This window comes from Sitodiplosis mosellana, unplaced genomic scaffold (genome assembly GCF_009176505.1).
Source record: "Sitodiplosis mosellana isolate CC-2019 unplaced genomic scaffold, AAFC_SMos_1.0 Smas_scaffold_11, whole genome shotgun sequence".
NCBI lineage: Eukaryota > Metazoa > Arthropoda > Insecta > Diptera > Cecidomyiidae > Sitodiplosis > Sitodiplosis mosellana.
In genome coordinates, this window is record NW_022595253.1 from 782,576 (window position 1) to 794,517 (window position 11,942).

The 11,942-nt window shown below is 36.6% G+C and overlaps 4 protein-coding genes and 1 long non-coding RNA gene across 8 annotated transcripts; 3 read left to right on the top strand and 2 right to left on the bottom strand.

The window, feature by feature from the left end:
- Window positions 1–180: 180 nt before the first annotated feature.
- Window positions 181–3,656, top strand: LOC129567407 (aryl hydrocarbon receptor nuclear translocator homolog). Its single transcript, XM_055444269.1, has 2 exons — window positions 181–1,075; window positions 1,254–3,656. The coding sequence occupies exons 1-2, from the start codon at window positions 527–529 to the stop codon at window positions 2,583–2,585; spliced, it is 1,881 nt and encodes a 626-aa protein (XP_055300244.1). The 5' UTR covers window positions 181–526; the 3' UTR covers window positions 2,586–3,656.
- Window positions 3,657–4,065: 409 nt separating this feature from the next.
- LOC129567409 (uncharacterized) lies at window positions 4,066–6,661 on the bottom strand. 4 transcript variants are annotated; one of them, XR_008687853.1, is made up of 7 exons: window positions 6,591–6,661; window positions 6,294–6,517; window positions 5,517–6,213; window positions 4,946–5,423; window positions 4,720–4,886; window positions 4,456–4,635; window positions 4,066–4,381 (listed from the first exon to the last, which is right to left on the bottom strand). It is a non-coding gene; the product is annotated as an uncharacterized LOC129567409 (long non-coding RNA). The 4 variants fall into 4 exon arrangements; XR_008687855.1 differs by having other exon boundaries at window positions 6,294–6,502; window positions 6,591–6,618; XR_008687854.1 differs by having other exon boundaries at window positions 4,066–4,635; window positions 6,294–6,502; window positions 6,591–6,618.
- Window positions 6,662–6,798: 137 nt separating this feature from the next.
- LOC129567411 (integrator complex subunit 12-like) lies at window positions 6,799–8,303 on the top strand. The gene has a single exon (XM_055444273.1). It carries the CDS (start codon window positions 7,053–7,055, stop codon window positions 8,109–8,111), a length of 1,059 nt encoding a protein of 352 aa, XP_055300248.1. The 5' UTR covers window positions 6,799–7,052; the 3' UTR covers window positions 8,112–8,303.
- Window positions 8,238–10,759, bottom strand: LOC129567410 (vacuolar fusion protein MON1 homolog A). Its single transcript, XM_055444272.1, has 6 exons — window positions 9,929–10,759; window positions 9,656–9,816; window positions 9,383–9,584; window positions 9,091–9,298; window positions 8,698–8,979; window positions 8,238–8,622 (listed from the first exon to the last, which is right to left on the bottom strand). Exons 1-6 carry the CDS (start codon window positions 10,528–10,530, stop codon window positions 8,482–8,484), a joined length of 1,596 nt encoding a protein of 531 aa, XP_055300247.1. The 5' UTR covers window positions 10,531–10,759; the 3' UTR covers window positions 8,238–8,481.
- Window positions 10,760–10,847: 88 nt separating this feature from the next.
- LOC129567412 (transforming growth factor beta regulator 1) lies at window positions 10,848–11,942 on the top strand (the record flags this gene model as incomplete). Its single annotated transcript, XM_055444274.1, is given in 2 exon segments — window positions 10,848–11,057; window positions 11,209–11,942. Coding segments are annotated over 2 exon segments (833 nt in total), but the record flags the coding sequence as incomplete, so codon positions are not given.

Sequence of the window (11,942 nt, forward strand, 5' to 3'; positions counted from 1 at the left end):
TTCTATGACAATAGCATCGAAATCGTTTACATTTCCAAGTGAAAATATTGAAGAAAGAACTCAATGGAAACGTCCATGGAAACGTGTGAACCACACTTTACATCAATTCAAACAAAGCATTTGAGCGGTTCAGAATTCACAAGAAAACATTCAATATGTCACACGTCACACCCAGCGTTCAGTGTGAACTGCTCTACTGTTGTGTGTATGCATGTATAGTAAATGCTAGTAACACACAAAAAGACCATTCTGTTTATATACGTCACTCAAACATAACAATAATAAGAACGGAGCGAGACGGAGAAATAAAGACAAGAGACGACACACACAAAAAACTTCATCCTCCATTTTGATTTTTTTTTTTCCACAAAGCAGTTCTTCTCGGTACTGTCTCTATTCGTAGGAATCATTGTTAGTAAATTGGCTAAATTAGTGTTTATTGAACGAAAAGTGTGGTAGAAATTAAATGTTTTTAAGTTTGTAAACTTAGACCAAAGGTTTCGATTGGATTTTGTGTGAATGCCTAATGTCAGCATTATCAAATTTATATTTGGGTGAATCGAGTGAAGCGACTATTTACTACAAACGACCATACAGTCGCTCTGAATTGGACGAAGACGAGAGTGCTCCGAAACACGACAGAATGGATGACGAAAATAATCAAGATCGTGAACGATTTGCCAGTCGCGAAAATCATTGCGAAATCGAGAGAAGGCGACGCAATAAAATGACTGCTTATATCACCGAACTATCGGATATGGTGCCAACATGCAGTGCATTGGCACGTAAGCCAGACAAATTGACGATTCTACGTATGGCTGTGGCTCACATGAAAGCATTGCGTGGAACAGGCAACACAAGCAGCGATGGCACCTATAAACCATCATTTTTAACCGATCAAGAGCTAAAACATCTGATTTTAGAGGCAGCTGATGGATTTCTGTTTGTTGTATCGTGCGATGAAGGTCGAATTATTTATGTATCCGATTCGGTGACACCAGTTTTAAATCATTCGCAAAATGATTGGTTCAACACATGCTTCTTTGATCAAATTCATCCGGACGATCGTGATAAGGTACGTGTTTAGATTTGCTTTTTCTTTAAGGTTAATAAAATGTTATTATCATCAAAATTTGTAAATAATAAAATTTATATTAAGATTTTATCTCAATGAATTTCGTGATCGATAAAAAATCACTCTTTTCGTTGTGTATTAATGAATGTAAACATTTCTTTCAACGTGAAATCTATAGGTGCGTGAGCAATTGTCAACGCAAGAGCCACAGAGCAGTGGTCGTATTTTGGATTTGAAGTCGGGCACTGTGAAGAAAGAGGGTCATCAATCATCGATGCGCTTGATGATGGGATCACGGCGTGGTTTTATTTGTCGTATGCGTGTTGGAAATTGCCATTCCGAAAGCCACTTGAATCGCCTGAAGCAGAAAAACTCGCTCGGACCAGCCGGAAATGATGGTATCAGTTATGCCGTTGTTCATTGCACTGGTTATATCAAGAATTGGCCACCAACTGATATGTTCCCCGGTGGTCATGGTCCACAAGACGATGGAATGCATTCGCACTGCTGTTTGGTGGCCATTGGTCGTTTGCAAGTGTCATCCACTGCAAATTCGGCTGATTTATCGGCCAACAATCCAACTGAGTTCATTTCAAGGCATGCAATTGACGGAAAATTCACATTCGTTGATCAACGTGTGAAAAATGTATTGGAATACATACCAACCGATTTGCTGGGCAAGAGTTGCTATGACTTTTTCCATCCGGATGATCAAGCGCACATGAAAGAGAGCTTCGATCAAGTGTTGAAACAAAAAGGTCAACATTTCTCGCTGATGTATCGCTTCCGGTCGAAAAAATGCAACTGGGTTTGGATTCGAACACAAGCCTATGCATTCATGAATCCATACTCGGACGAAGTGGAGTATATTGTGTGCAACAATAGTTCGGGCAAAACGATGCACCCGCTGGCAACTGGTAATACTACACCAGACAATGAACAACCGTATAATCCATCGGCACCAGCACCTGGAATCGATTACACACTGCAACAGCAGCAACAACAACAGCCCGGAGGCAATAATGTCTACAACGCACATGGAATGATGTCACACATGTCACCGCAAGCGAATGTTGTTCGACCGAACAGTGAACAAAATCCAGTTGGCTATGGATATGAAGCCACTCAATCGCCGATTGCGTACGGAGCAAATGCGTCTCAACAACGACAACCAGTTTCTGAAGGTTTTCAATATCAAGTGAGCCCGTCACGCTCACCAAATGCACCACCAACCTATACACAATTGAGCGGATCACGTGCTCCACAACCACCGCAACCACATCAAAATTATCATGCAAACCAACCGAATCCAGCAATGTGGGGCTGGCAAACAAATCAAGCGGAACAAGGCCCTGTTCCAGTGGTCACCTCAGCCGGACCGGCTCATCCAACCAATGCTGGCAATGGGAACAGCGGTGAACTCACCGAAATGCTCACCATGCTCGATCAGAGCGGCGGCACCTCATTTGAAGACCTTAACATCAACATGTTTACAACACCATTTGAATAAGTATATAAAAATCAATTCCAAGCTTTTTATGTTTATTTTTTATGATCTTGAGCTAACTTTTTTATTAAATTTTACTGATAAGAACCCTGTGCATCGTGTATGTGTGTTTTCGATATTATTATACATTTGGCTTTATTCTCATTTTTTTTCGGAACACGTTCGGTTTAAATAGATAAGGTTCAAAATTACAAAGAAAACAAATAGTTAGTTTAAAGGCAGCTGGTCGCGTGTTTTATCAGTGTTTCAATTTGCCGTTTTTCTCCTGACCAAAAAACAAACGTTTTCTTTTTCAGATAACCATTCAACTTATAAGAAAGCTAGAGAAATTTATACATCGAATATTTTAGACTTAATTTTCCAAAATAAACTTCAGAACTAATCTACAATTTATATTTGATTTTATTGATAAAATGATTTGGATAGAAGTGATAGAGAAAAAAAAAAATGGTCAAAAAGACTATATCAAAATTTGCTGAATGATATTCTCTTCGAAACGAGAATAAAGTATCGAATTGACCACATTTGGTTAATGGGCTTATGAGGCGAACAATTTGTATTTCAGCTAATAGATTATATCATTATATTTACACCACAGAGAAAAACAAAATCACAAATGAACATATTTTCATTTAAGTTTAAGTACAGACATTTTTATTATTTCTTTCTTTTTTTCTTCCTTTTCTTCTATTCTTCGTTCTTCTTATTTTTTTTCCCCTCATTTAATTCATAGTTATCTTTTTCCTTCAATCTAAGGTTCATATTAACATGCAATACACATTTTATTTGAATAAATCAGTTTGTTCGTAGAATTAAATGCGATTGTTTTTATTTCGGCCGTATCTCAACACGTAATGATATATTTATATACAAAAAAAAAACTGGACTTATCTACACCACGCATTTTTATTTTGTAAAACTTTTGGAGGCCTCGAAAATCTAATATAAATTTATTTTCTAGCATTTAAGAATCTATTTGTATTCTAAACATTACTGATCAAAACCAATCAAACGTTTTTTGTTTTGTTCTATCTTATTTGGAATAAATCACGAATGAAATCTCTCTGCAACAAATGCCATTGTGTGTTTTATTTTCGGTGTTTTTTCAGCTGAATCATTCAAGACCGTTTTCATCATCATCATGAAACAATGTGTGTTTGATGTCATTTTTATGGCACACACAAAGATTATTTCTTATAGAAACTTTGTAATATGAGAAAAAGAGAACAGAAATGGGGCCACAAACATTGTAATTTTACGACTTCGTTGCGTTACACATAGCTTTCAGATCATGGAAATAGCTTGCAAGATTGAAATACTTATTGGAACTGCAAAAATGATTCGGATGTGCAAATATGGCAATAACAAACAATAGAATATGCAGCGATGATTTCGACTTCATTTTTAATGAGTTACTGAACAGATTAACTTCAGAAAATTATCCATTCTGATGGAACAATAAAAAATAAAAGCATTTGACATACATTTTAATACTGATATCACAATATATCAGATCTTTATTATAAAAAAGTTGTGAATATATTTGTCATGGCTTCATCTTGAAATTTCCCTTTTGGTATGCATAAATTTTACTTCAATTTATCAAAAATAGTTCAATTCCTTTGATTATTATGATGGAAATATAAAAATATAAAAAAGCGATAGAAAAGTTATTAAATTCTGTCATAAATTCGATATTTGCGGATTGGAGCGATGAAACGTTCGTATTCGTTAGGGTTCATCAAATCGACCCTTTCCATAGTCTTCTGGAAGTATACACCGTCAAATTGTGACAGCCCCTATAAATTAGACAAAAACCAAGATATTTAATAGATAATGTGCTTTTAAAAATGGATTAAATCATCATCTGCACCGAAACGTTCAAACCCGCAATAATAAAGCACTTTTTTACGTGTGGAAACGTATTATTGTAAATATGAGCTGCTCGAACATGTTCAACGCTCAACTTTTCGGGGTATTCCAGTTTTGCATCAATAGCTTCATATTCAGTGTACAGAATTCCATCAGCCTGTTTTTCTGTGAGAAATTCTTCCTATTTTGAGACAAATTTTTTTTGTTGTTGGATAGAATACTATTGGAATATCACTGAAGCTGTAGAAAATGAAACCGAAATTACCTTTACCAAAGTATATAGGGTGGTACTGGTGAGGAGATATTTTTTTGGAAGCCTTTTTATTGCTGTAATTTTTTCATCGCTCATTGAAGAGATAAAACCGAAAATTGTCCACTTAATTTCTCGAATATCTTTGCAAAGATACAGTTCTTTTAAAGGCGGCACTTTAACTGATAATAAATCTTCTGTAAAAATCGTGTTTGTTTTATAAAGAAAATCAAGGCATTACATTCACTCGGAAAAATAGGTCTTCGTGGAGATTGCTGGACAAAAGTTCCAGATTTATCCTTCATTAAACATTCGAACATCAAAGATTTGTCGTTTATTCCTTTATGTATAACGCCAGCACTTCGTAACTTCCAGTCCATGAAGATATTGCTGATTCTTATTTGTTCGTCGCTGGGCATATCACACATATGCAGTGGGACAGATAGCAATCGGCTCAATCGGGTTTTTAGCCTCCATATAAGCTCGAAAAATGCCAATGTCACCATTTAAAAGTTTTTGCTCGATTGGATCGATTGGATCATTCTTAGGAACAGCGTCGAGATTGTACGAATCAAGACTTTCTTGAATCAACTGAATTGTTTTATGTACATCTTTGGGCTTAATGACATTTTCGACATACTGTTCAATATCAGCATTTGAAAGAGAAATTTTTTCCTTTTTCACCCCACGCACACGCTTGGCAACTATTTGACAGACACCTTGATTGTTATTATGAAAAGGTGGAAATCGGAAATGATTATCAAAGATAAAGAAAGATCTACGCTACGAATGAACAAATAAATACTACATACCACTTGTGAGGCGTCTTCCTTTATATATATTACTAGTAATATCATTGCCACATAGGGTAGCAAAAAGTGGTAATTGATGATTTTCCAGGGAAAAAGGTTTTCGTGCAAGGTAGTTTCGATCATATTCATAAGTGGTTATTATGCCATTTGCTTCAAATATAAAATCATCAGATGACCAGAACTTCCATGATCCTTCGAAAATGAGAAAGTCTGTATCCTGTGAAATAATGGCCAATGCATCGTTTTCTTTAGCATATTTTGCTAGTTCCCAATCACAATCATGATGAGCTGAATAATAAAAGTCGCCAAATGTTTGTGCTTTGACGGCTAGTGCATGGTTGACCGATTTTATTACCCGATTCAGTCTTTCTCTTTCCTTTTTATCGATTTCCATTTCCCATATAATTTCATTCAACATTGTACCCTTCTTCATTAGATCATATACATTCTTGTAGATGTCCTTGTCTTTTTCCAAACCGTTCCAATTTTTTTACTGATTTTCGATCTTTCAATTTTCAAATCGGAAAAAAACACCAAGTCACATCCAGTGCTCTTCAGTGCTCGTAAATTGTTCCCCCAATTTTCGATAAGAATTTGATGACGGCCACCACAAATAACATCTTCTGTCTTAGCAACACACCAATTGGTTGCGCTCCTAAAGTCAATAACTATTTTGGGAGTTTTACCAGGGTTTTCACTGTTTAAAAATTTGGTGAACAAAATAATATCATATTCAATTCTAGAGCAAATATCAATTTTGGGATTTTGTGATCTTACCTTTTTCATTCTTCGATTTTCTCTTCAATATTAGTTCTACCTTCAGGGGGTGGATAGATTTCCTCCTCAATCATAAGATTTGTCATGCCCCGAATTCCCATCTTTTTTTCTTTTGAACCAGTAAATATCCTACTTCCAATCGTGATTCAACCGAAATAACCAGTAATAAAGCAACTATAGAACCAGATTGACATGTATGCTATTTTATTCTAAAAAAATGCGCGCTGTCAAATATAAATTATTCATCAACAACAATACAATATATTTAAAAATAATTTTGAACAAAGAAACGCGTACCTACTATAAACAAATCTCTTTCAACAACAAAAAAACACCCATACCAATACATATAAGATGATTGTTGTTCGAAAGATAACCGTAACCTCACTTCAAGTAGTTCGAATTGATTCCAATGGATTGTATTGCAGCCAAATGACATTTGCCTTTCCAAAAAAAAAAAAATTACAGCGAAATCATGCGATACACACAATTCAGACTCTGAGTTTTAGGTGGTCGATTCAGTCGTTTGTCAAATGTTGTATGCGACGCACGAGAAGATCTTCTCAAAGCCGTTGATGCGCTAGAACCCGCATTCTGAAGAGAGAAAAAAAAAACTCATTGTGTGAGAAAAAAAAAAGTTCAGTCTCAATGCCAACTAAGGTTTTGGCCATTTTGTTTGTAAATTTAATCGATTGTAATTGTTGAAGCAAAAATATTTTAATGGACTATATCAATTGAAAACAATAAATATAAATTGAAATGGCTACAAGTGTTGAATTGGATCCAGTATTCCGACAAGCTTTGAAATTTCTGCATTCGCCCAATTCGGATGCGGCAGAGAATATACGTAAAGCGCTCGATGACGTGATAAAACAGAAGCATGGGCCAAATAAAATGTTGATTAATACATTGAGCAAGAAATACATTGCGGAGGAGAGTAAGGCAACAGGAAGTGGTGTTGTAAAAGCGCCTGTAAGACGCTCATCAAATCGTTCCAGTGATTCGAGTAGTTCGAGCCCAGTGCAAATCATAGCTACAACGAGTACAACATCAACAACCACCGTAATAACGACCGATTCAAGTGGCCAAACGCAGGAAATTCCAGTGATTATTTCGTTGCCCGATACAACCAACAGTGCAACCATTGCTGACATCGATGATAATGCAATGGATACGAACATACACAATAGTTTATTCGATGATTTGGCCTGTGTCATTTGCCGTCGCATCGATTTGAGTGCAAAGAATCGTTTGATTGAGTGCAGCAAATGCACATCGTTGTATCATCAAGAATGTCACAATCCACAAATAAAAGACTCCGATTTGGTCAATGGACAAGAGTCATCGTGGCGCTGCAGCAATTGCAATGTGAAAAAGTTCAAATCATCACATTCGACCGGTTCGCCGAGTAAATCGAATAATTCATCATCACCAACGTCATCAAGCTCCTCAAATTCGGACGTCATAATTACGGGCAGTTCAAGTGCAAATTTTGGCAGCCATTCATCGTCGAGTAGCTCAAAACGAGACAAAGAGCATAGTTCGTCGTCGTCGAGCAAATCGAAAAGATCATCGTCGCGACATCATTCGCATCATCATTCATCGTCACATCATTCGTCGAAACATGAACGATCCGGTGAGAAAAGTTCGGAGAAGAGTAGCGGCAGCAGCAGTGGTGGCGGCGGCAGCGGTGGCGGTGGCAGTAGTAGCAGCAAAAGCTCGGTCACTCCAAACATTCATATCATCAGCGCGGATAAACGTTTACAAAACATGAAAAAGAAAGCAGCCAAATCTCAAGAATCGAAGCGAAAAAAGTAACACGATTTTTAAGCATCGATTGAACAAGAAAATAGTTTTTAGAATTCCTTTTTTTTTCCTTTGGTAAGCATCCTATATTGATCATGCACGTACAATTCTGATCTTTACACATACACTCTCATCACCCCGTTTTTTTGTATATTTTATTGCATTGGATTTTTAATAAAGAGACATTTCATAAATAAATACAAACAGCTTTGTGACTTTTTTTCTCTTTCATTGGCTATATTTTATACAATTTTTTTTTTCTCGAATAATTACAGTATCAAGTGAATTCTCCTTCTGTTACATAGAAACCGATTCAGTTTTAACCATTCGACGAATCGGCTTGATCACCGAATAATTTCAAAAATGAACTTTTGTCCTTGGGTCAGAATGTTGGTGCATTTAGAATGAATAACATCTCTTCCTCCTTTTTGATCCAGCTCAACAATTTGTTAACCAGCGTTATAACGACACTTCTATCGACAGTTGGTTCAAACACAGCGTACAATTCGTAACCGGTTGTTATCTGGAAAACATGTGATTTTAAATGAAATGATGATAACATAAATTCCATTAGAATGGTTTCCGTGTGTGTATTTACCCAAGCTAAAATAATTTCCTTTTCATGTAGTTGATAAATCAATTTTGTTGGCCGATTGCTATTGTGTATGCGATGATGAATATCATAGTAAAGAGATTCCAATCGATTGAATTCCTCTGGTGTATTGTACGGTACGGTGATTTCGGAGCACAAGAGCTGAGCATTCGATTTGGATTTGTATAAAAAATGACGAATTTCAGGTATTCCAATCGTACGTAAATTAATCCCTTTGCTATTCATGGCATCGTTTATTACTTTCAGTACATTACTCCGCCGCAATCTCTGTCAATGTAGTATAAAATTTTTCAGTTTAAGTAAACGTGAATGACAATTGTAAATACAAATGAGAACAGAAAAAAAAACGTGTATTTGAACGGATCAAAGTTTGTTTACCTCGGTAATTTTTTGCTTCGCTTCTGACAGTGTGAAGAAGACGTCTTTTTCCACTGATAATAAAAGCAAACACGCTTGACAATCGTCAGCTAAATATGAAACGTGCGCATGCAGAAAACCATCAGAGTCGAATTTGGGTAAACAAATTGGTGTCCAACTTTCGGCCGACTTAAAACTCTCTGAGCAATCGACTAAATTGAAAATTAACCTGATGATTGGAAAAGAATCAATTAGTTTTGCATATTTGAAAGAAAATTACTTAGAAAATTGGAGATTTTTATCACAAATCTACCTTAAATCTGCCGGATGAATAAAATACTTTTTCATTCTAACTAGTGCAATTAGTTTATTGTTAGCAATCAGTACCGCAAACACTAAATTCTTAATTTTTGAGCAATTTTGTTGAATCGCTGTGATAATCGACTCACGCACAGCCGAGGCCAGAGCCAAAATTCGAACGGAGTGTGTCAAAAATATGAATGGATTATTTGAAACTGCAACAAAAATGGATCATTTAGAAAATGGAATTGTTCGAAGCAATGAGTGAATTTTCACACGGTCTTACTTTTATTGCACGCTCGTTTTTGGCTGTCATTCGTGAGAAGGTGATCGATAAGACGTTCACTGCCCGCTAACAGTCGTCGAAGGTCGAAATTTTTTCGTTGATCGAAAATTTTGGTCATGTGTGACAGTGTTAATGTTGAAAGTATTTGATTATAGACATCGCTGCATTGAAACGAAACAAAGGGGGGAAAACATGTTTGTTCAGTATGACGTTTTCATAGATATACTTTGTAATGGAAATTAGTGAATTGATAATTGTTTTTTTCTTCCTTACGTTAACTGTAATTGGATTTGTTGTACACTTAGATTTCGTCGTGACGCAGCAACTAAAATGAGCGGACCTTTCATTAGGAATACAAATTTTATACCAATGGCATGAATGCTCATGATCACATCTTGATTGGCTTGCACAACACTCGTCAACGCTTGCATAACCCCATACAGAGTAGCCAGTTTGTCTTCGTTGCCGTGCAAAGAGTAGATTGGTTTGCCCGCTGAACTTAAAACAAAAAAATGTTCGCGTTGATTCAGCCATTCGGGGTCATGTAAATAGTCACCGGAGAGAGTACTGTCGTCAGCATTTTGATCGAGCAAGTCTTGACTGCCAAACTCACTCAACGTACTGATATTCGATGATGAAGCCTTTGTATCACTTGCAGCTGTTGTGTTATCTGGCGCATTTCCCTGAATCTCATTGATGATTGACTTTACTTTATTGGCTGCCACTGGCGAACCATCTTCTTCCAGGCTCGCACTCAACTCTTGTGAAAATTCTTCAAAGGAATCGGTCGTAATTAGCATGCTTTCATACGCAGTTCCAGCTGCCTCTTCGTATATTTCAATCTCTTCGCCCGCACTCGTTTGCAAATCACTCATTTTTCTCACTCTCTCTTTAAATCCGATTGTGCCACACTCGCTAATTTCAAAATCGAAATTATCTCACCGTCAATTAAAAATGTGCAACACACGAAATTATACACCCATTTTTGGATTTATGAATAAATTATATTTGCGTTCCTTTCAATTCTTTTTTTGATAACAAAAAAAAAGAGTATCAAATCAAGACTGACACATATTTACACTGAAACAATTGTGTACATTTGTGTTGCTGTTGTATTCTTTGACTTTTCGCAGCGAACTGGAAACAAATGCGGCGAATTGCAGCGCATTTTGACATTTCGAATTTACTCAGTGGCTTGTATAGACTGTATTGTCGTGATATAGAATAGGTCTTGGTCAATCGATATAATAAAAGAAAGAAAATCTTCAAATTGTTGATAAATTTCCGGAGAAATCGCAGCAAAATGGCAATTTATTCAACGATACAACAACAAAATGCCATCAACATGAAATACAAGAAGAAGCTCAAAAAATTGAAGAAGTTTATTGAGAATTTGGTCTTTGTGAGTATATCCAAAGCCTATTTTACTTTACTTGAACACAACAAACGTTCAAGGAAATGGCTTGTGTGAAATTTTATGTTTTTATTTTTGTTCGGTCCAATTCTATTTCTTCCTGTTTATCATATATGCTAATGAATTGAATGTTTTTCAGGAAAATTCTGCATTGTGTGACCAAGTAGCACAGGTTCAAGAGAGTATTGTGACCGTGAAAGAAGAGCGTCGTTTTCTGCTCAAGCGGCTGATGGACAAAGACCATGACTTGGCCAAGGAGCTAAGCAAAAAACAGTCGAATGACTCAGGAGCACCAACTCAATCTACCCGAAAACCGTACAAGAAACGAGCCAAGAAGCAACAATCCCAACTATCGGAAACAGTTTCGCTTGATTCAAATGATGCACCATCCTATCCGATCGATTTGGGTGCACTGAAAATTCTGAGCATTGGTCAAATCATTTACGATCGTTTGAATTATCACACGGAGAATTGGATTTATCCGTCTGGATTTGTGTCAATACGAAGCTATGCCAACATCAAAGATAAAGATGAAAAGTGTTTGTACACATGCCGAATCACGGAAAACGGTGAATTTCCACGATTTGAAATCATCCCTGAGGCTGATTCAGAGTTTATTATTGCTGGTCCAACACCAGATCTATGCCATGCAGCTCTCATTCAAACCATCAATGAAAACACCGGACAGAATCTCGAGCTACTAGCACAAGGCGAGTGGTTCTTCGGTTTGACTCATTCAACCGTTACAAATATTCTGCAAAGTTCGCCAGATATCAAAAAATGTTCCAAATTCAAGGGATTCAATGAGAACACACACTTGATCGATCAAAATACGGGGCATTCCGTTAATTACGCATTCGAAAAAGATATCGC

Excerpts from the sequence above, each read along its gene's own strand:
- LOC129567407 (XM_055444269.1), top strand. The coding sequence starts at position 527 with ATGTCAGCATTATCAAATTTATATTTGGGTGAATCGAGTGAAGCGACT. Across the intron at positions 1,076-1,253 it reads ATCCGGACGATCGTGATAAG|GTGCGTGAGCAATTGTCAAC; the intron begins GTACGTGTTTAG and ends TGAAATCTATAG.
- LOC129567411 (XM_055444273.1), top strand. The coding sequence starts at position 7,053 with ATGGCTACAAGTGTTGAATTGGATCCAGTATTCCGACAAGCTTTGAAA.
- LOC129567410 (XM_055444272.1), bottom strand. The coding sequence starts at position 10,530 with ATGAGTGATTTGCAAACGAGTGCGGGCGAAGAGATTGAAATATACGAA. Across the intron at positions 9,299-9,382 it reads ATTCATCCGGCAGATTTAAG|GTTAATTTTCAATTTAGTCG; the intron begins GTAGATTTGTGA and ends TCCAATCATCAG. Across the intron at positions 8,980-9,090 it reads CGAAGCAAAAAATTACCGAG|AGATTGCGGCGGAGTAATGT; the intron begins GTAAACAAACTT and ends CTACATTGACAG.